At 39.7% G+C, this 22,660-nt stretch overlaps 1 protein-coding gene and 1 pseudogene across 1 annotated transcript in view; one reads left to right on the top strand and one right to left on the bottom strand.

Annotated features, from left to right (window-relative positions):
* The window catches only part of SH3D19 (SH3 domain containing 19), a 212,628-nt gene that overhangs the window by 111,446 nt on the left and 78,522 nt on the right, over positions 1-22,660 (top strand). Inside the window, exon 3 of the mRNA XM_040967439.1 lies at positions 20,623-20,663. Within this exon, the coding sequence (XP_040823373.1) occupies positions 20,623-20,663 (41 nt within the window). The remainder of the gene's footprint in view (positions 1-20,622; positions 20,664-22,660) is intronic.
* On the bottom strand, positions 1,388-4,207 carry LOC121147255 (annotated as a pseudogene).

Here is a 22,660-nt window from a genome sequence, read left to right as displayed (position 1 = left end):
TCATTTAGAAATTAGTTTCGGTGTTGGGTTCTTTAAGTTTCTATAACTTACAACTTCTTATAGATGCTTGATATTTGTTCATCTTGTTGCAAGCAACTGTACAATTGCATTATTGATGGTTCAGGTTGAGGCTAGGGCGTCTGGTCAGGGAAGGAAAGTAGATACTGAGCCGGGTAGTGTCTGTTCTTAACACCTCATGCTACTCCTCCTTGCTTGCACGCTTCCCATGTGTATCCTGCTTTGTGTGGACTGGTCAAGTCTGCGATTGTCAGCAAGTGATCCTACAGGCTGTTAACATACTGACATGATATTATTTTTGGCTTCTTGGAGAAAAAAGAAATGCAGATGTGATCTAATTACTAGTGCTGACTTTTTTTTCACATAGCAGATTAGCTTCCTTAGGAGAAATTAACTGCATTCTTTGAGCATAACCCTAACCTCCTGTCAACCACATAGCTTGTCCTCTTTTTTTAATATTTATTTATTTATTATTGGAAAGGCAGATATACAAACAGAAAAAGAGAGAGAAACATCTTCTGCCCGATGGTTTACTCCATAAGTGGCTGCAACACTGCAGCCAAGGTGATCTGAAGCTAGGAGCTTCTTCCACGCCTCCCATGTGGGTGCAGGGTCCCAGGACTTTGGGCCATCCTCCACTGCTTTCCCAGGCCACAGGCAGGGAGTTGGAAGGGAAATGGAGCAACTGGAACACGAATCGGTGCCCATATGTGACCCTGAAGCATGCAAGGCAAGGATTTAGCCACTAGGCTATCACACCAGGTCCTATAGCTTGTCTTTGCAGGAAAAGACAAGCCACTCAGAAATAAAAAAGCTAATTGGAAAAAAAGCATGATAGGTCTGATTGGGATACTTGGAGGCCTTAAGTTTCAAAGCTCTTAGCAGCCACTCTGAAACAGTTCCTGTAATTCATCTAATTGTGGATATTCTTGAGAACCGCATTTCAACTTCTGGTTTGTTTCCATATCTTCCAATAATGAATTGATAATTCAATACTATTAAATCTTATCTCATTCAGTAATCATGGTGTAGACCAACCAACTGCTTCGGCTTCTCGGAAAAGTGCCTCTTAAGCCCTGAACCCAGCTGAAGGATAAGCACCTCTGGTCAGGTTGCCACATTTTCCTGCCCTATTTGGCCATATTGGGTAGACATCAACAGGCAGCTTTACCCTCTACATGACAACCCCAGCCCCTAAACATTCCCATTTACATATATTCTTGGCATCTTGTATTTTATGACCGAATTCCAGAAATGATGAAAGTCTTGATAACCTTCAAGATACCTCACCTTGCTCCCACAGTTGTATCTTATTTAAATATTTCAGCTGTAGGATGTTCAGTGGAAAAAGACAAGTTTCAGAATTTCTTTATAATTGATTCACAGTAAACACATGAGGGGGTTCTCCAGCAAGGCTGCCACTAGCTCCATATGCTTTTCGGCATTCAAAGTCTCCTGGACTAATTTGACAACAAAATGATGAGGCAGATAAAGTGATGTCCATATCAGATCCTAGGTATTTTATCTGCCCTCTTTGTAGATGAGCCACACACACCTCTATAGAGGTCTGCAAAGCCAAGGGGACCTTCAGAATCTCGTGATCATTGTCCATTAGAGACGTTACCAACCTAGCAGCTAGTCACTCATCCAAGTCCACTTCGTCCTTGGCATACAAGATGCAGCGGGAAAATGCACCATCAGCATCGTCATGCCCAACCCGTCACACGATGGGGGCATCTCCTGGTTGAGGCAGATCCTAGCCATCATTCTTATCCTCCTGTTCTCAGGAGCCAGAAGAGGCAGCAGATCTGAAATGCTTCAACCACCGTTGGCTCTCTCTGCCGCAAGCCTAATATGTTGACAAAAGCATAAAAAAGATGAAGTGTAAGTAAAGGCTCCTTCAAGTGACCATAGTAATTGCTATGGTTTTAAGTACATCGTTTTCAAATCCCAAGTACATGGGCTATTTCAAATCTGAACAGTTGGGCCAATTTGCCAGGCTCTTCATAGGTGACAGTACCCAGTGAGGAAGTTCTTTTGACTTGTTATCGAGGACAACAGCTCCCTGCTTGCTGATGCTGTACATGTTATGTATCATGAACTTCACATTGACAAGCCTGATGTCTAAAACATCTTCCAAGCAGTCGAGACTAAGGATTTTCTGTAAATAGGACAGTGTCATGGAGTTCCAAATCTCTTCCACATTGGCCTCTGTCAGCTCTCTGTGGTGGACCAGTTGGCAAGCCAGCACCTCTCCAGTATGCTGTGACATTTGTACCACATCTTGGAATTCATCACAAGCAGCCTCACTGGGCTATTCTCTTGTGAAATGCCTGGTGGAGGAGCATTCTACTGTGGGAGTTTAATAACATCCTTTTGCTATGGGGGCTGTTTTGGATATGGTTTCAGAGATAAGGAGGGGGCTCGGCACGGTGGCGCAAGTGGTTAAAGGTCCTCGCCTTGCACGCCCGGGATCCCATATGGGCGCCGGTTCTATCCCGGCAGCCCCGCTTCCCTTCCAGCTCCCTGCTTGTGGCCTGGGAAAGCAGTCGAGGACGGCCCAAAGCTTTGGGACCCTGCACCCGCGTGGGAGACCCGGAAGAGGCTCCTGGCTTAGGCTCGGCATAGCATCGGCCATCGCGCTCACTTGGGGAGTGAATCATCGGATGGAGGATCTTCCTCTCTGTCTCTCCTCTCTGTATATCTGCCTTTCCAATAAAAACATAATAAAAATAAATCTTTAAAAAAAAACAGAGATAAGGAAGGAGGAAACCAGCTTAGTGGCCCAGTATGGTCCTAGCCCCACGATGTGGTGTGCTCCATGGCTCAGCACGCAGAGGTCGCCTCAGTTGCACCAGCCAGTGGCCCCCTGGCAAAGGTTTTGATGCTCTGAGGAAAACTGCTGTCATTTATTGTTATACTAGTCCATGTAGGTGTTTTTTTTTCTAGCACAATCCATAATCTCTTATAAAATCTGCTTTTCACAATTTATATGATCAGAATTGTTTTAAAATACAATGTGAAATATGTAGCATATTAATGTAAGATAAGAATGGAGAGCTGCGTGTAGGCTATATGGGAATTTGACAGCCTTCTATAATTAAAAGCTTAAAAAAATTCTTTCTCCAAAATATATATACAGAATTAGTGTGGTAAATAAATTACAGCAATTCTATAGCAATAGGCTGAACTCTGTCATCAACTATTATATAATAAAATGATCAAGGCTGTATTTGAATTACTTCTGTAAGAGAAAATAATTGTTCTTAATAGAAAGTTTTAGTTTGAAAACAAGTATCTCCAATGGATGTTAGAAGAAAACATAAATACCAAATGTTTCTGTTAACTTTTCTCTCTGTTGTTGTGGGTTTTGTTTTTTTTGTTTGTTTGTTTGTTTGTATTTTATGTGGAAGGTAGAGTGATAAAGATCTAGGCATCTGCTTGTTCACTGGTCACATGCCCACAATAGCCCTGTGTGGGCTGGGCCAAAGCCAAGAACCCAAAACTCAGTAGAGGTCCTGGATGTGAGAAGCAGGTGGTCTGCATTAGAGGAGGCTGACATTGAAGAGAGCTGGGTCTTGAATGAGCCTCTATAAGGGCTGCAGGAGTCTGAACAGTATCAGCTGCCTCTCCGGATATTAACCCTTACATTATGATTTGAAAACTGGAACCGTTGGAAACATTTTCACACCCAAGTGTTCAAGACAGGCAAATAAACAAAAAGTTGCTTTCTTCCTTTGGCACATTTTTATCTAGTATGCAAATTGTTTTATAGTTTATAATGATAAATTTATGAGTCTGTCATCACCCCAAAAAAGGTCCTCCTGGGTGGAAAAAGGTCCTCAGGCCTTTCAAGTGACTTCAAGCACTTTCAAGTGACCTAGAAACAACTTAGACTCTTAAGACCTCTAGAAATTCATTCCTTCTTGAAATTTCTTGCAGAATCAGTAAGCTGAAGACAACCTCCTGGTTTGTATTTGTGAATTATCTTCACATACTGCTGTCTCCTGAGGCTGTTACAGTCTAGTAGCTCTGCTACCCCAGTGTCCAGATAATGTTCGACATTAGCTGACTCTGAGAAAGGATCTGCTGTTGACAATGGACTTGTGCTGGTGGTTGTCATGCTAGACTGGCCTGTCACAGGCACTCCGTCTTTTTTTGATCCTTTGATGGCCAAGTTCCTGCCCATGAGATTAAGGTAGAATGGGGAGTAAAGCTTCCAAGCAAGTCTTAAATTCTACCAGTAAGAGTTATGCTTGTTTTTATTCTTTTGTCTCTCCTCTTAACTCCTGTTAAAGATTTTGACAGAATCCCAGATACCGTCTACTACAGTTCAGTTCAGATTTTAAACAGCTATACTTGTATATTTTGGGAAAGTGTGGCTCTGGTTTTACTTAGAGTGTGTTTGTCTGAAAACAAATATCCTCCTGTATCATATACCAGCTCTGAGTGTGTTTGGAAAGGCCCTCACAAAGCTACCACACCAGCCATAAAACAGGCGTAATATTTGGTACACAGTTAGCTAGAACCTAGATGTAAAGGGAATTACTGATCAATATGTCCTCTTTTTAAAAGTAATTTTGTAAAGAAACAAATGAGTCCACTTGTCCATCAGTGTAGTTCTATATTCATCTCAATTACTTTCTATTAGGACTTCTTGTAACAGGAAGTACCATGTACCAGGAAACAATTAGCATAGTTTATAGACACTCTTCTACCATAACCACTGGTTGCAGGTGTGAGTAGGCTGAGCTTGAGTATTAGTGGAAGTTCTAATTATTACTGGACTCTCCTACCAAGTCAGTTCTAAAACTGTGACTCTGGACTAGCTGGGAGAATCAAGAGTAACTTTTTGGCAAAGAGGTAAATGTTACTATTTATGTCTGCACAGTCTTGCCACAGTCTTTTTAATATTTGATTTTCACCCTTTAAGTTGTATTTCATCTGAATTGACATTTTAAGAATCAGTCTATGTGAGTATGATGTTATCTATTTATTTGAGAGATAGAAAAAGGGAGAGAAGGAGAATGGAAAGGCTGCAGGGCGAGCCAGAACAAGAGCGAGCATTCCCACTCATTGGGTCGAACTCGTAATGTTCTCAGCCACCGGGGCTGAGCTCTGAATTGAAGCTCATGGGGGAGTCTAGCACTTGGGACATCGCTTGCTGCATTATAGGGCTTGCATTTGCAGGAAGTTGGAATCAGGAAGAGACATAGAATTCAAACTGAGGCCGTGATAATAGCACGTAAGTATTTTAAAAAAAAAAAAAATCTCTGTTTCATCTGTTAACCTCTTTGTTGAGTGTTTCTTCTGTTGTACAGAAGCTTCTTAGTTTGGTGTAATCCCATTTGTTTTTGCCTTTGCTGCCTGTACTGCTGTGGTTTTATCCAAGAAATCTTTCCCTATGCCAGTGTCTTACAGTGTTTGCCCTGTTTTTCTCTAGTAATTTGATGGTTCCAGGTCTAAGATTTAGGTCCCTGATCCATTGTGAGTTGATTTTTATGTAAGCTGTAATGTACAGGTCTTGTTTCATATGTCCACACACATAGATTAAATTTTCCCAGCATCATTTGTTGATACTATCCTTTGTCCAGGGATTGACTTTTAGCTCCCTGGTCAAAGATTTGTTGATGGTAGCTACATAGATTAATTCTTGGGGTTACTATTCATTGGTCTCTATGTCTTTTTTTGTGCCAATCCTAGCTATTATAACTGCCCTGTAGTATGCCTTGGCATCTCTTATTGTAATGCTTCTGGCTTTGTTGTTTTTAGCTTTAGCTTCTTAGTCTGATAAGAATGTCAGGATCGCATAGATATTTTGATCATATTAATTATTTCAATCCACAAACATAGAAGATTTTTCTTTTTTGTGTGTCTTCTATTTCCTTCTTGAATGTTTTATAATTTTCTTTTTTTAAATACATAAATATATATATATTATTAATTACATTGCATTATGTGATAGTTTCATAGGCTCTGGGACTCTCCCAACCCCTCCCTGTACCCTTCCTCCAAGGTGGATTCCTCCACCTTGTTGCTGTATTACATTTCAAATTCAGTCAAGATTCTTTCATTGCAAGAATATACCCAGCATAGAGTCCAGCATCTTATTGTCCAGGTAAATTCAACAGTTTCTTGGGGAGACCATCTCTGGTCTGAAGGCAGAGCTGGCAGAATATTGTCCTGATCAATAAAAAGCCATAACGTAACATCAACGACAATTTACGACATTATGGAATTAATTGACATGCTAAAGAGTAACCAATATGTTTAAAAAAATGCAAGTTCTTAACCACATCCTGTGACTACTTCATTGACATTTCAATTTTTGTTTATACACAGAACGGGCTGCTATATACCTTAAAATGGATATAGGGTACTATTCAGCTGTCTCATGTCTATTTTCATTTTGTATTTAGCAATTTATAGTGTTGAAGCATAATTTTGCTGAACTTGGCAGATTTTAGAGGATCCACTGTCAGCCATACAAGCATTCTGCTTTCACATAGAGAGCTAAGGTCTTGCCAATATCTGCTGCCTGTTCATGTTCTATTTTGACAGTTTGAGTACAATTGCCCTTGATAGAGTGAAGGGAGAGGAGCACCCCACAGGCTTCAGCCAGTGACCAACCTTCAGGCCAGACTCAAAGTCAGTAAGGACATTAGATTTATCCCTTAGATGAAATGCAGTAGTCATGGGGCCAGCATGGTTGTGCCATTTTCTATCTAGTTCCCTGCTTAGAGTTTGAGAAAGCAGAGGACGCTAGCCGTGCACCAATGTGGGAAACCCAGAAGTCTGGCTTCAGATTGGCCCAGCTCTAGGCATTGCAGCTACCTGGGGAGTGAACTAGCAGATGGAAGATCTCTTTCTCTGTTTATCTGCCTCTCCAATAAAATTTAAATGCCCTAGTCACACTGGTTGGCCACAGCAGCTTGCCACCTACCTTATCAATGTGGCACCTCCTCCCTGCTGGTAGCTAGGAGCCCTTTTTTGCAGGATAGGAGACAGGCTGATTGGATTGGGTGGACTCCTTGCCCCCTGCTCATGTTCCAGGCTGATCTCAACATTCTCCTATGGCAGTATCAGCAGTGCCATGATTGCTGTCATCTCTTTGTAAATATGTGGCGTCTGCTGATGATGGTGATTTAGATGCTAGTAGGGCCAAGTACTGAGGTACACTGCCAAACTTTTCACTGCTAAGTATGGCGCACTGCAGGAGTAGGGGAGGAGAAGAAAGCAAGGCAGCTTCCCTGCTCTAAGCCAGCAGTTGCTAACATCCCAGTTAGCTTCCCAGACCGATGTAAAAGTCAGATTGTCAGTTCCCTCTCAAATAAAACTGAAGCCCCCAAGGCCAACAACAGTTTCTTCCTACCTTGACATGGAGTGATGGTAACCCACAGCCAGCAGGGTGCTGCACCACGGTGTGGCTGGCTGCAGTAGTCTCTGTTTTGTCTCCTTGTTCCATGGGAGTCTTGGTTGGTTTTCACTTCTTTGCCTAAAATTTCCATCATGCAGGCCCTGGAAACGTGGTCCATTTGTTCTTTTCATATCCCAGAGCAGCTGAAGTTAGTCTGGCCCCACCTTATTTAACTTTCTTGGAAACCTGAGTACAATTTCAATGAGAATTGTTAACATTTTTGTTAATATTGACTAAAATTAGAGTGATATGGTTAATATATGTCAGTTTTCATTCATTTGTCAATAGCATGAACAACTTTGTTGCTGATTCAGAAAATAGTTTTCAGATACTGGAAGAACATTCATTAATTTTTGTATTTCATAATGTAAATACCCACATACCACATGCTTTTAAATTGAATTCATATTATTAACATTCTTTTCATCAATTTCTGAAGTTCCAAATAGTCAATAAAATGATATATTAAACTCTGGTTTGCTGATTTTGTGGTATAATACTCCGACCATGGTAAATTTTAAGCTACATCATCACTACTTAAGAATTACAAAGAAATAGGGCCCGGCGCGGTGGTGCAAGTGGTTAAGGTCCTCACCTAGCACGCCCGGGATCCCATATGGGCGCCGGTTCTAATCCCGGCAGCCCCGCTTCCCTTCCAGCTCCCTGCCTGTGGCCTGGGAAAGCAGTCGAGGACGGCCCAAAGCTTTGGGACCCTGCACCCGCGTGGGAGACCCGGAAGAGGCTCCTGGCTTCAGATTGGCATAGTATCGGCCGTTGCGCTCACTTGGGGAGTGAATCATCGGACGGAAGATCTTCCTCTCTGTCTCTCCTCCTCTCTGTATATCTGCCTTTCCAATAAAAAAAATAATAAAAATAAATCTTTAAAAAAAAAAAGAATTACAAAGAAATAAATAATAGCACATCACTTGTGGTTTTAGTATTATATTCATTTTCTGTGACTGACTTAATTGTAAATTTATATAATTTCATGTGTAATAATGGTTATGTTTAGAACCATTCTGGCCTGCAGAATGTTTGAAAGTTTGTTAGCTCTTATGGATGTAAGGTGGCTCTAGAACACTGATTAAATGCGCATGCATGTGTGTGTCTCTGTGTGTGTGTGTTTCTTAGTTCATTTAGGCTGCTGTAACAAAGCTATCTTAAAGTGAGTAGAATGTAAACAAAATTTCTTCCTTACTGTCACGGAAGTAGGGAAGACACTAGCACATTGGGTGTTGTGGTGAGGGTCCACTTTTCCGGCTCTTGATTCCTTGTTATTGTGTCTGTCCCTGAGAGAAGGGGAGCGGAAGCCAGCCAGAACCTCTGTTGTAAGGGCAGTTCCCTTATAACTGGATTACGTTCCAAAGATTCTACTGGCTAGTACTGTCACCTTAGGAGTTAGAAGTTAAATATAGAAATTTGACACAAATATTAAGACCATAGGAAAGGAAATACACACTTCTAAAAAATAAGTTTTAAAAAAATAGCGTTTGAATGACGTGGTTGTTCAGTGTGTGGAGACCCATGGCTCTTAGAAAAGCAGATCTTAGTACCAGTTGCTCTGTGTGCTCTATTGCTTTGGCACAGACTACGCTTCTGGTCATTTGTAGTGAGGCGGGATGATAATGACTGAATAAAGTGTCTCAGTGTGAGAAGGAGAAGTCAGTGAGCAGGTGGAAAGGCAGCGTGTAAGTGTTCTATGTAGCAGTCAGTTATTGTGAAGTCTGGTGCCCGTGTAAGCTTCATCATTGCTTGTGCAGAGCCCTTACCCCGTGATCGCCTGGCAGCCTCGCACAGCTTGTAACACAGCTGTGCTCCTCTTCTTGGATTTCATACTCACTGTTCCCACCACATTATCTCCTGAATCTTGGTGCTTCTCTTCTTTCTGCTGCTTTTTGATGCCAGAGGGAGGTAGATTTGTTCCGTGAACCTTTAAAAATGTCCTAAATCGAACTACTTGTTTGGGGATAGTTATATTAAGTGTTTGCAATTTAGTCAGCAGTCATTATCCTTAACTGAAGGTATCCCCAGACATAATATGGTTTCCCAAAATTTGCCTTTCTGTGGGCTCCCAAATCTAGAAATGTACTGTACTTTCTGGATAATTTCATATGACTGTCAAAATTGTAATTATTTTTCATGTCCTTTACCAAATATGCTTTTGGTAGCTAATAAAAACAGAGAGAGAGAGCAATCAGTAGTCCGCTAATGATAGGATTACTAGCCCTGCTTGTATAGATATAAATTGTTGTGTATTTATTATATAAGTTTTATGTCCACCCACAATTCAAATTTCTATTAAAATTCTAAGAGGAAAACAAATCCTTGTGTTGTTAAATGGACTCAGCTTCTTCTTTGTTTCATTTTCATTCTTAATCAAAGTCTTAAAATGCTTTTTTTTTTTTTTACTTTGAGATTATTTGACAGAGTGACAAAGAAAGCAAGAAAATGAGAGGAGTTGAGCTGTGTCTATAGTGCCGGGTTCCTGCGTGATTGCTGGTTCGAGTGCTTGCTGTTCCATTTCTGACCCAGCTCCTTGCTGATGTGCTTGGGAATGCAACAGAGATGCCCTAGTACCTGGGCTCCTGCCGCCCACGTGGGAGACCCAGAATGAGTTCCAGCCTCCCGGCTTCAGCCAGAGGTTAAGGCCATCTGGAGAGTGAACCAACGGATCTTTATCTGTGTTTCAAATAAATAAGCATTTTTAATGGAGAAATGCAAAATTATATTTCTCATCTTTTTTGCTTTCCGCTTATCATGTACTGATTTTTTAATTTTTTAATTATTATTAAGGCTTATTTTTGATAGGAGAATATTGTACTGGTTAGTTGAGATGAACTTGGTCTCATTTGAAAATACCATGTTGAGGCTATGGCATTTTCCAAGAAATATTTACATTCATGTGCAAACTTTCTTGTTTGTAACAGTTTGTTGTTAGTCAAGTTGCATGTGTCTGCTGCTTCTGAAATATTTGGGTTCTATTCCTGATTGTTTTTTGTTGTTTGTTTTTTTGTCTTGACACGTGACCAGTAGACAAGAGACACATATGATATGGATATCATTTCAGGTTTCAGTACTGACTGGTTCAGAGTGAGTTAGGAATAAAAATGCTCTGCATTAATTGTATCCCATCAAATAAGTGATCCTTCCGCTTTGACTTTGATAGATTTGTCAGATTGTGTACCACTGTAATTTGTACTTAATTCCTTCCATCCCTCCTGCCATTTACTGTGGTCTTGGTAAGTTTCAGAATAATCTGAGGTTTTCATTGCACAGTGGGCTAGGCTGGTGCCTGTTGAACAGCAACTGGTTTGAATTCTGTCCGCTCCATTTCTTTTTTCTTTTTTTTTTTCTCCCTTCTATTTTGTTTTTAATCTTATAGTACAATTCTATAGGCTCTTGGATTTCCCTTTACCCCTTCCTAAATTCCCTCCCCCAACTTATTTACCCCACATATTAGAGTAGTATAGTCCTTCATAAGCAGTCCTAAGTCCACCATTCTGTTATGTAAGTGTATCCTGACATTGCTGGTACAGACAATGGCAGACAGTCCTGCATCCTGTTGTCAAGATCATCCAACAGTCTCATTGGGAGTCCATCTTTGATTTGGAAGTAGAGATGTATACTGCATTGTCGTCATATCTGGATAGAACAGTCTCTAGTACGCAGTTACTATACATTCTCTTAAGCGAAAAGCCATAAAACAAAGTCAACAACAGGAATTAACTTAAAAAAAAATTTATAGCACCATGGGAGTTAAGTAACATGCCACTGAATAACAAATGTGTCAATGAAAAAATGAAAAAGAAAACACACCACGTGGCTGAAGCATCTCGGACGGAGGTGTTTTTGTTTGGCTTTGTTTTTTAAAATCATGTATTTGCTGCAAAGTATTGTACTTGTCTCAATGGGAATGGTGTAAAAAAAAAATCCTGAAAAGGCCTTATGTGATATGTGTCATAGTTAATAAATCAATCTTTAAAAAAAAAAAAGAAAATACACAAGCATCTTAGAGAAAATGGTGCTACTATGTGATCTGAGTGAAAAATTTAGTAAAAGAAACTGTTTTGAAGAAAGGAAAATAAAAACAAATATCAAAACCCATGGGTTGCAGCAAAAACCTTATAAAAAGGATTATTGTTCTTATAATTTAAATGAAGGATGCCTTATATCAGAGAGAACATACGATATTTGTCATTTGGGGATTGACTTATTTTACTGAGCTTAATGGTCTCTAGTTGGGACCATTTGGTTGCAAATGGTAGAATTTCATTTTTTTAAAAAAACTTATTTATTTATTGGAAAGTCAGATATACAGAGAGGAAGATCTTCCATTCGATGATTCACTCCCAAGTGAGCACAATGGCCGATGCTATGCCAATCCGAAGCCAGGATCCAGGAACTTCTTCCGGGTATCCCACGCGGGTGCAGGGTCCCAAAGCTTTGGGCCATCCTTGACTGCTTTCCCAGGCCACAAGCAGGGAGCTGGATGGGAAATGGAGCTGCCGGGATTAGAACTGGCGACCGTATGGGATCCCGGGCGTTCAAGGCAAGGACTTTAGCTGCTAGGCCATGCCGCTTGACCCAATTTCATTGTTTTTAATGGCTGAGTAGTATTTCATGGAGTAGATGTACCACAGTTTCTTTAACAACTCCTCTTTTGACGGGCATCTCAATTGTTTCCATGTCTTTGATGTTGTAGATTGTACTGCTGTAAAGATAGGATTGCAGATCCCTTTCTTGTATGCAGTTTTCATTTCTTTTGAATATATTCCTAGGAGCAGGATGGCTGGGTCTGCTCCATTTCTAATCCAGCTTTCTGCTAATGTTCCTGCAAAAGCAATAGAAGATAGACCAAATGCTTGGTCACCTATCACCCATGTGGGAGACCTGAACAGAGAACTGCCCATTCATGTCTGTTGATACCATTTAGGAAGTGAAAGAGTAGAGAGAAGACCTCTGTCTCCCCCTCAGTAACTCTGCCTTTTAAATCGGTCAATACATCTTTAAATGTATATACACATGCACATTCCAATTTTAAGAAAAGCCAACTGTGTGTTGCTACGCTTTCTTTGTTTACATTCTTCTCACTAAGTCCTGAGCACCTGTTAGGCAGGGACTGTGTCCTAGGTGATCTCATTTCTGACACATAGTGCCTGAAAAACGTGGACATTAAATTTCTTGACTGAAAACTAAAGTCCATTTTTCATTTCAGTTTTTTAAATTGGCACAAAACTTTGATACATATTTAAAAGGTATCCTTGTAATGTTTGGAATTACATATAATTGTGTAATTTTAAAATCAAGGTAATGATATCTGTCTAACTTTTTTGTGTGCTGAAAGCATTTAAAATACTTTCTAACAGCTTTATGAAACATATAGTCAGTCTATGAGTGAAACTCAGAACCGGAACTCACTTTCTCCTTTCCAGCTGAAACCTAGTACCCATAAGCTAACATTTCCTCCTCCCTCCCTCCCTCCCCCACTCCACTCTCCTGCCCACTCCTCAGCCTCCAGTGTTTGCTGTTCTGCTCTCAATTTCTAAATCAGTATCCTTACATTCTACATGTGAGTGAGACCTATGATATTTGCCATTCTGTTCCAGACTTGTTTTACTTATCACATTATCCTCCACTTCAATCAATGTTTTTATGGATGGATAATATCCCACTGTGTTTATAAATAACATTTTTAAATCATTCATCTGTCAGTGGGATTGAAGGTTATTGTATACTTTGGTTGTTACATATATAATTTCATTTTCTTTGGATATATACCTCTACTGAGATTGCTAGTTGAATTTTTAATTTCTTAAGGACTTTCATATCAACTTCCTTAAAGCTAAGTAACTACATTCCTACCACTAGTGTATAAGAATCCCCTTTCTCCACATCGTTGTCTTTGCTTTATTTGTCCTTTTGATAATAGCCATTCTAAAACTTTACTCCTAGAGGTTATGTGCTGTGGCTGGTGCGGTGGCATAGTACACTACTTTGGGCACTAGTTCAAGCCCTGACTGCCCCACTTCTGATCCAGCTACCTGCCAATGTGTCTGGGAGAGTGCTGGTGACAGTTGGCCTCAGTGCTTGGGCCCCTGCACATCCATGGGAGACTTAGCAGGAACTCCTGACTCCTGGCTTCAGACTGTCCCAGCTGTGCCCATTGTGACCATTGGGAGTGAATCATTGGGATGAAAAAGGTCTCTCTAGGTTGTCTCTCTTGTTGTGACTCTACCCTTTCAATTAAATAAATGTCTTTTTCTAAAGTTATGTGCATGGTTATCTTTTGGTCAAAAGTAGAAAAATCAATAGCTAATAAGATAAAAACTTGAAAAATCGGTTTTTGTATGTTTTGGTGAATATTTTCTATTTTACTATTGTTTATGTTGATTGCCAAGAAATAGCTATGACCATAAAGTTTCATTGTACCACACTGCTGTTTGTCTAGTCAAGTGAGGATTAGACTTTAGCTGCCCCTGCACCGAGGTTTTTCCATATAAAATTGTCTGAAGATTACTTTTGGTTGATTGTATAAGAACGAAGTAACCTCAGAAAATTCTTCTTGTGGTTTTTCATACCTTGGCTCATTCAGAAGGTGTTTGTTTAACGCAATTTTGTGTTAGAGCTGTAGTTCTCAACCTTTCTGTGGTCTCTTTTGGAGTGGTTCATTTGCTTTGGTTTTGCCATGTAGGAGTAGATACCACCTTTCTGAGGCACTGACTTGCCATTATTGCCCTGGAACACTTCTCAAACATTGTGCCTGTCCCACATCATAAAACATAACCCACTCAGACAATGTATATCTGATTAACTTCACTGCATGCTACTGTGTATTATGCATGACTTGAAAGTTAGGAGTATACTGTGAGAGCTTGTGTTAATTTCTTGGGAACTATATACATACCAAAGTCATAACATATGAAGAAACATGTTCTAAAAATACTGTGCAATAACAACAAAAAATTGTGAATGGTCAGAATTAACACTGAAATTCTACAAATTTACACTTAAAATATAGTCATGTTATTAACAATTTATTTTATGTTAGAACTGTATGCATGTAACAGCATTGTGGAGTAGCACGTAAAACTGCCACTTGCAACTGTGATGTACCTACCATATGGCACTGTTTCATATCCTGGCTGCTCTGCTTCCATTCCAACTCCCTGCTAGTGGCCTAGAAAAAGCAGCAGATGGGCCAAGTCACCCATGTCGTAGATCTGAAAAAAGTTCCCTGGGTCCTAGCTTTGGCCTGGCCCAGCCTCTGCCGTTGTAGCCATCTATGTGTGTGTGTGTGTGTGTGTGTGTGTGTGTGTGTGTGTGTAATCCTGACTTTCATATAAATAAATATTTTAGAGTACACTCTTATTAAGGCCGTCCTGGCCAGTTTTCTATTTACTATTAGGAGACTACTGGTCTTCAGTTAGTAACAGATGCTCATCAAAGTGACATTTTGCATGAAAAATGCTTACTTTTAAACATGAGACTCAGATTCTTTTGACTAGATGTTCATAAGATAATTGAGACCAACAAAACAAAATATAAATAGTCCTTGGGGATGTTTATCCAGTAGATTGTAGGTGAAATCACTGGCATTATTTTAATTATAATAGTTCTTTCTGTGAGTAGGATTGAGTTCAAATTAGTTCAATTAGCACATGATACAGTTCCACTGAAATACACTATAAAAATGAGATCTTTTTTTCTTTTTAAGAAGCTTGCAGTCTAATTAGGAAGTAAAGACAAAAAAAATGCATATGTGAAGGGAATAAAAGAGCTTAAAGAGCTTTGAAAGACAGGCCAACATATTCTAACTTTGAATGTTGTGTAGTTTTAAATAACATAGTTGAAAGTCTCTTCTAAGATCCTGGAACTTTTTTGTGGAATTTCTTTTTCAATAGATACAAAGAATTATGAAACTAAATCCATAAATCCACTGATTTTCACACCCTTTTATGCAAAATGTCCTGGGAAGGATGACCTAAATTAATGGATATTTGTGATTTCAATAGGGCTAATACAGTGTTCACAAAAGCTTGTGGGCTTGTTTTATTCTCTTGGCTTTATTATTGCATTAGCTTCATAGAAGATTAGTAATGTGAGAAGCATGCATTGTGAAACTCGGGTGTGAATAATAACTCTGACTGAAATGCAAGCTATGTGAATTTGTAAGGTAGAGTTAGAATGACTCTATAGATCAAGCCGACTGGAACTGATAGGGTAGCTCCAAATATCAGCCCCTTATAAAAAGGATCTTCAGAAAGTTCATGGCTATTAAACTAAAGGAGGTGTGATATGATGCTGGTTTCTAGCAGGTACAGACCAAACCTTGGTTAAGCTTTCTGTAGTGTACAGGAAGAACTTTTCTGTCCCTCAACCAATGTCAGTAATGTTACAGTTGAGAAACCTTGCACTGGCTCCTAGACTTTGCTCTGTAGAAAGAGATGAAGGAGCATCTTCAAAACCGTACTTTCCTACATTCATAGCTACGTTGAGATGCAGAAAGTTTATGTACCATACAGTTAGGTGACTACTCCTTTATCTCCCAAATGCTTCCCAAGGAGATTTATTGACCAGATTTTCACTTTTCATTTCCCCATAACAAAACACTTGAAACTCTTTTTAGAGAGTAGTTTGAAATTTGAGTCACTCTGTTCTTGATATGTTGATTGGTTTGTTTGTAGGCTCATCCTAACATGATGTAAATACTTGGAAGTATCCATGGAAATCAGTGTGGAGAGTGTGCTAAGACAACTGAAAATATGTTGTCTCTGATAAAAACAACCATCTTGCAGAATACAAGATAAATGCATCAAAAGATAAACCCCCCCACACATATATTTTTATCTTTCTATCTATCTATCTATCTATCTATCTATCTATCTATCTATCCATCCATAGTGGTTGTAATAGCCTACACTCCCACCAGCAGTGAAGGTGAAGGAAGGTACCTTTCTCCCCACATCCATGCCAGCAGGTGTTGTTAGCAGAGTTCTAAATGTAGGCCATTCTCACCGGAATTAGGTGGAACCTCAACGTGGCTTTTATTTGCATTTCCCCGACAGCTAAGGAGCCTGAACTTTTTTTTTTCTTTTTTTTAACTGGAAAAGCAGATGTATAGAGAGGAGGAGAGACAGAGAGGAAGATCTCCATCCGATGATTCACTCAAGTGGCTGTAACAGCTGATGCTGTACCAATCCAAAGCCAGGAGCCAGGAACTTCTTTCGGGTCTCCTATGTGGGTGCAGGGTCCCAAGGCTCTGGACTGTCCTCAAATGCTTTCCCAGGTCACAAGCAGGGAGCTGGTTGGGAAGTAAAGCTGCCGGGATTAGAACTGGTGCCCGTATGGGATCCCAGCGCGTTCAAGGTGAGGACCTTAACTGCCACGCTATCGTGCTGGCCCAGAGCCTGAACATTTTTTCATATGTTCATTAACCATTTGAATTTGTTTTTTTTTTTAAATGTCCATTTCCTTCACTCATTTCTTCACAAGGTTATCTGTTTTTGCTGTCCATGCATTTCTGAAGCTCTTTGTAAATCCTGGATATTAGTCCCCTATTGGTTGTGTATTATGCAAAGATTTTCTCCCATTCTGTTGGTTGCTTCTTCACTTTGCACTACAGAAGCTTTTTAGTTTGATACTTTAGTTTGATACATTTGTTTATTTTGGCTTTGATTGCCTGTGCTTTTGGTGTCTTTTCCAAGAAGTCTTTCCCCATTCCTGTATTTTGGAGAGTGCTTCCTCTGTTTTCCTTTAATAGTTTAATGGTATCTGGGTGTAGATTTAGGTCCTTGATCTATTTAGGGCTGATTTTGTATAAGGTGACAGGTGGGGGTCTTGCTTCTTTCTTCTTCTGCAGGCTGCTATCCAATTGTCTCAGCAGTATTTGTTGACGAGACCAGGCCTCTTCTGTGGATTGTTTTTAGTTCTGCTGTCAAAGATTAATTGCCTGAACGTGTGTGGGCTTACTTCTGAGGTTTCTATTTTGTTCCATTGATCTTCTCTGTTTATGACCATTGCCCTGTGGTATGTCTTGAGGGCAAGAATTGTGATTCCTCCAGCTTGATTTTTATTCTTTAGGATAGCTTTGGCTATTCATGGTCACTTGTGTTTTTAGATGAGCTTTTGTATCATCTTTTCTATTTCTGAGGAGAATATTGTGGGATTGTATTGAATCTGTATATTACTTTTGGTAATATAGACATTTTGATGATATTGATCCTGCTGACCCAGGAACATGGTAGGTTTCTCAATCTTTTAATATCTTCTTCTATTTCTTTTTCTTAATATTTTGTAATTTTTATTACAGAGGTCTTTCATATCATTTGTAGGTGAAGTTATTTTAAATTCTTCTCCACTACTTTAAAGGAAATTATACTTACAGGTTTTTTTCTCAGCCATGAAGTTATTTGTGTATACTAGTACCATCAATTTACATTCATTCAACAGGGTCCAAAAGTACATCAGGCAAATTATTCATCCAGACCAAATTTGCTTCACCATGTCAACAAATTCAAAAATAAAAATCCGTATGATCATCTCAATCAATGCAGAGAAAGCATTTAATAAAATCCAAAACCACTTCATGCTAAAAAATCTCAAGCAAGATAGGCACAGAAGGAACATTTCTATAAGGTAACCAACACACACGCGCGCACACTCACACACTCTCTCTCTCACACACATACACACACACACACACACACACACATGCAATGCCAGCATCATACTGAATGGGGAGAGATTGGAGGCTTTTCTACTAAGAGCTGAAACTAGACATGGATGTCCACTTTCACCACCGCTATTCAATGTAGTATTGGAAGCTAGAGCTATTAGGCAAAAAAATGAACAATTAAAGGAATTGGAACTAAGGAATCAAAATTATCCCTGTTTAATTCTGTTAAGTTAAATGCCAGAACCACCTGGAGAGTGCATAATTCGAAAGTGGGAGTGGCATAGGAGGGAGATAGTGGGCACCTCCCTTGTGGATTACCACTCCCACTGGAGGGCACAAAAGCCAGGACAGGGGCAGGGATGCCTAGACAGAAAGGCATCTGCCAGTGTGTGGGAGGGCTAGATAGTAGGGTTGGTTGGGTTGAACTAGGCTTCAATGCCCATTGACATGCATGAGAGCTAAATGAGATTTGGGACAGACTAAACAAGTCTGCAGTACATACTGGCATGCATGGGAACCAGCGTAGGGAACAGGCCTGGTAGGGTTATGGGGAGTCATTCCAACAAGGCTGCAGCTCCCAATGGTTTGTGTGAGGACCGAGTATGAAGTGGGCAGGATCAGGCTGGACTATAACACCTATTGGTTCAAGTGGAAGACAGGGCTGGAAACAGAACTGACCCAGCAAGTGCAACAACCAGCATGAACATAAACTGATTGGGGCGACAGGTGATTCCGGACCTTATACTGGCAAACTCACACAGGTTTAGGTTTAGGATCATCTCAGATGAAGTTTCTTTGGAGATCCCTCCTTCTGAACTGCTGATCTCAGAATCCCAGCCATGAAGAGACTATGTCAGCCAGTGGATTCTGAGTAGGTCTCATTGTGATTGGAACAGCAAGATTGGCAGTAATTCAGACCTGTTAAACTATCAAAACTGCTTGAGCAGGACCCTTGTAGCATGCCTCACATCGGGGACCTGGGATGGGTGGGAGGCTGGGTGGGGCTTTTCCATTTGTTTCTCCTCTGACCCCAGATACAGGGGGAAAAAATGGTATTAGTGTGGAAACAATGGTCTTACCCACTTTCCTGTAGCCCTTGACCCTTTGTACCCTATAGCCCTTGACCCTTTGTACTCTAATCAACTAAGTAAGATTATTTTTTTAAAAATTAATTAATTTTTAAAGATTATCCCTGTTTGCAGGTTACATGATTCTCTACATAGGAGAACCAAAAGATTCAGTCAGGAGAGTATTGATCTCATTTTCAAAGAAGTCTGACAATAACAGTACTAATCCACTCTAGAGAACAGAGCCTTATTGACCTAATCATCTCTCTTTAAGATCCATCTCTCAGCGCTGTGTTTGGAGATTAAGTTTCCAGACAATGGTTTTGCGGGGACAAATATCTTCTTATTCTATTTCTCTAAAATGACCTGATAGGTAATTGTATCATCCTGATGTTTAGACATATCAGAAACAGTGACCAAGGGATATATTTTTAAAAAGCATAAACTTAAAGGTAAGTATAGGCATGATAACCTGGTGGCTAAAGTCCTCACCTTGAGGTGCCAGGATCCCATATGGGCACTGGTTCTGATCCCAGCAGCCCTACTTCCCATCCAGCTTCCTGCTTGTGGCCTGGGAAAGCAGTCAAGGACAGCCCAAAGCCTTGGGACCCGGCACCCATGTGGGAGACCCGAAAGAATTTCCTGGCTCCTGGCATGAGATTGGCTGAGCTCCGACCATTGCTGCTGCTTGGGGAGTGAACTGTCAAATGAAGATCTTCCTCTCTAGCTCTCCTCCTCACTGTATATGTGACTTTCCAATGAAAATAAATTCTTAAAAAAATAATATCCTGAAAATAAAGCATGTAGCTTAATAATCAAAGGGGTTTCTTGGTTTTATGTGTCTTAATTCATGTCATTAAAGTTTCAGGATTGCATTTTTTTCTAAATATTTTCAAAAGCAGTCTAGCTGGTTTGAACAAAGTCAAAGCAAATGGAGGAGATTGCCTTATTTTTATATTGTGATTCCTTGTAATCTAATTTTAGTTACAAATTTTGCCATTCCTTGGGTTACATTGACTATTGCTTTTGCATGGGTGGTGAATTGTGACCTGGGAAGACAGGAATTTTAATGTCAAAGATGATCACGCTATAAGGGTAAATCTTTGAACAAACGCCTTAGCATCCTGCCTGACATTATCACCGGAATATGTGGTATATAGGTAGTTACAAAAACAGTTTTATGGAAAAAAAAAACAAGGAAATGCTTTACTACACTGTTAGTATACTTCATCACCCTCCTTGCTTCCCATAAAGCATCTTAAATATCACAGGCATTTCAAACTTTTCTTTAGTTTTTGTATTGTAAAGTGGATAAAACAGTAACTAATGTACCAGACTTGCACTTGCTGCTGTATTGAGTCACAGAAATGATGAAGCTTTGTGAATAACTCTTGCTTAAAAGATTGAAGAATGTATAATTAGGTGTTTATTCTCTTTTTTTGCAGCCAAGGACCCTTATCATCCATTAGAGCAGTCATCAAGAGATGTAAGTTTGTTTTCTCTTTTCTTTTCTCTCCTCTGTACTAATTTCAAATAATAGTTTAGGTTTTCAGCAAGTGATTGTGTTTGATGAGTCTGAAAAGACCCTAACAAGAGTTCCTTCTCCTAAGAATAAATGATTTCAGACAAGCAACTTTCAATTATTGATTAACTAGTTTCTCAGAATAATGCTTTTCTCTTTAAAAATGTTTAAATTTATTTTTATTTTAAAGGCAGAATTATAGTGGAAGAGAGAGTGTGACAAAGTATAGGAGAGGGAGAGGAATCAATCAATCAATCTTGCATCCTATGATTCATTTCTCAAGCAAACACGAGACTCAGGCCTAGTCCAGTTGCATTAGCAGGGAGTTAAAGTGGAAACAGTATCTAGAACACTAACTGGCACTGCACTGTAGGATGTTGGTGTGGCAAGCAGCAGCTCAACCTGCTGGCCCTAATGCTCATCTCTTACATGAAAAAATCATTTAAAAAATAATGTAGTACTCTAGTTTCTATGATTGCAAATAACTTTATGTAGCTATTTCTACATTTATACACATCATAATAGTTTAGAAACTATTAGACTGTGTCCTTTGTGGTTCATTTGCTTTCACAGGTTCTTTTGGTTTAACTGTGTAAATGCCAGTGAAGTTGGGCTGATATTTCTAAATGCAGTGCAGAACTGATTGATATTAATAGAATTTCCTGAAAAATGGCATATTTATTCTTTGTGTTTTAGCTCTTGGTTAAAGTTTTAAAATTTTTTCCTGGTGTTAGATTTTAAACACTATTTCAGTAGAAGACTGTGGAAGTTCCCTTGTGTGGATAGAGCATAGGTTTTTCTATTATAAAGATAAAGGTAGGATTTTAGAGGGGCTTTGCATTATTTGAGCTGAAATCACCACTCTAAGCAGCCTCATTTTAGAAACATAGTTATGATATTTAATATGAATTTGTGATACCCATATATCATGAGGAACGTATGCTAGAATGATTCTAAAGAAAATTCTCTAAGGTGGCAATAGAAGAAAATGCCATGCTTCACCACTTCATTTCTTTTCTTAGTGAATTATATAAACTCAGAAAACATTATATAATTTGTTAATGAATTATAAAGATGTGGGAATTCAGATGTAAAAATGAAAAATTCATGATAGTTTCATATGCCTTAGAACTCTTGGTGTAGAGTAGGAGAATGAAGAAGCAGAGAAATAATTTAAACAGGAAATTAGAATCTAGAATTCAGTCAGGAATTTTTGGGCTAGAGATAGAACTGCATGATCAAGATTGGAGGCAAAAAGCCTGGGGAAAAAAAGATAAAAGTTTAGGGAGGAAAGTGGACGAAGCCAGGGCAGAATCTTGAGAAATAGTATCTCAGGCCAAGCTGTGTGTTCCCGGGCCCCATCCTGTGGAGTGGCCGGCCTTCCTTTCACAGAATCCTTGTCTGCTGGAGCCTACCTTTGATCACTGGCTTCTTGCCTTAGCTTCCCTGGGATTCTAGATTTTTGTCTACCTTACTTCCCACAGGTCCTGAGGGTGGATTTTCTCGCCCTGAGGCAGCTCTGTGACACCAGGCTTCAGGAGAAGGCAGCTAAGGAGGAGCAGGCAAAAAACTGCTGGGAGGAACTGGGCCAAGTAATAGGAAAACCAGGAGACAGTTGCACAGCAAAGGCCACAGGGGAAGAAGGCTTTGAAAGGAATGGGTGAACCACAAAAACAGTGGCTGACAACCGATGTGTGACTCAGTAGAGACCTGTGGCAGAACAGTTTCAGAACATTGAAGTTGTAAGCCACACTTCAACCTACACAGTAAATGGAATACTTTGAGGTAGGAACTGTTGGGGTAGAACATTCTTTTATGAAGTTGGGTGATAAACAAAAAAAGGGACTAACAAAGACTAGAGAGAGAAGAAGAAATTTGTATAACAGAGACCTAGCATAAATATGGGGAAGAAGATATGAAAGAAAAATATTTGCTTTACAGTGACAGTTGTTTTTGTTTTT

Source organism: Ochotona curzoniae, unplaced genomic scaffold (assembly GCF_017591425.1).
Source record: "Ochotona curzoniae isolate NIBS_2020 unplaced genomic scaffold, NIBS_Ocur_1.0 scaffold_4506, whole genome shotgun sequence".
Classification (NCBI taxonomy): Eukaryota; Metazoa; Chordata; class Mammalia; order Lagomorpha; family Ochotonidae; genus Ochotona; species Ochotona curzoniae.
The sequence above is the reverse complement of the archived record's forward strand: the minus strand, read 5'-3'. Positions and strand labels throughout refer to the sequence as shown.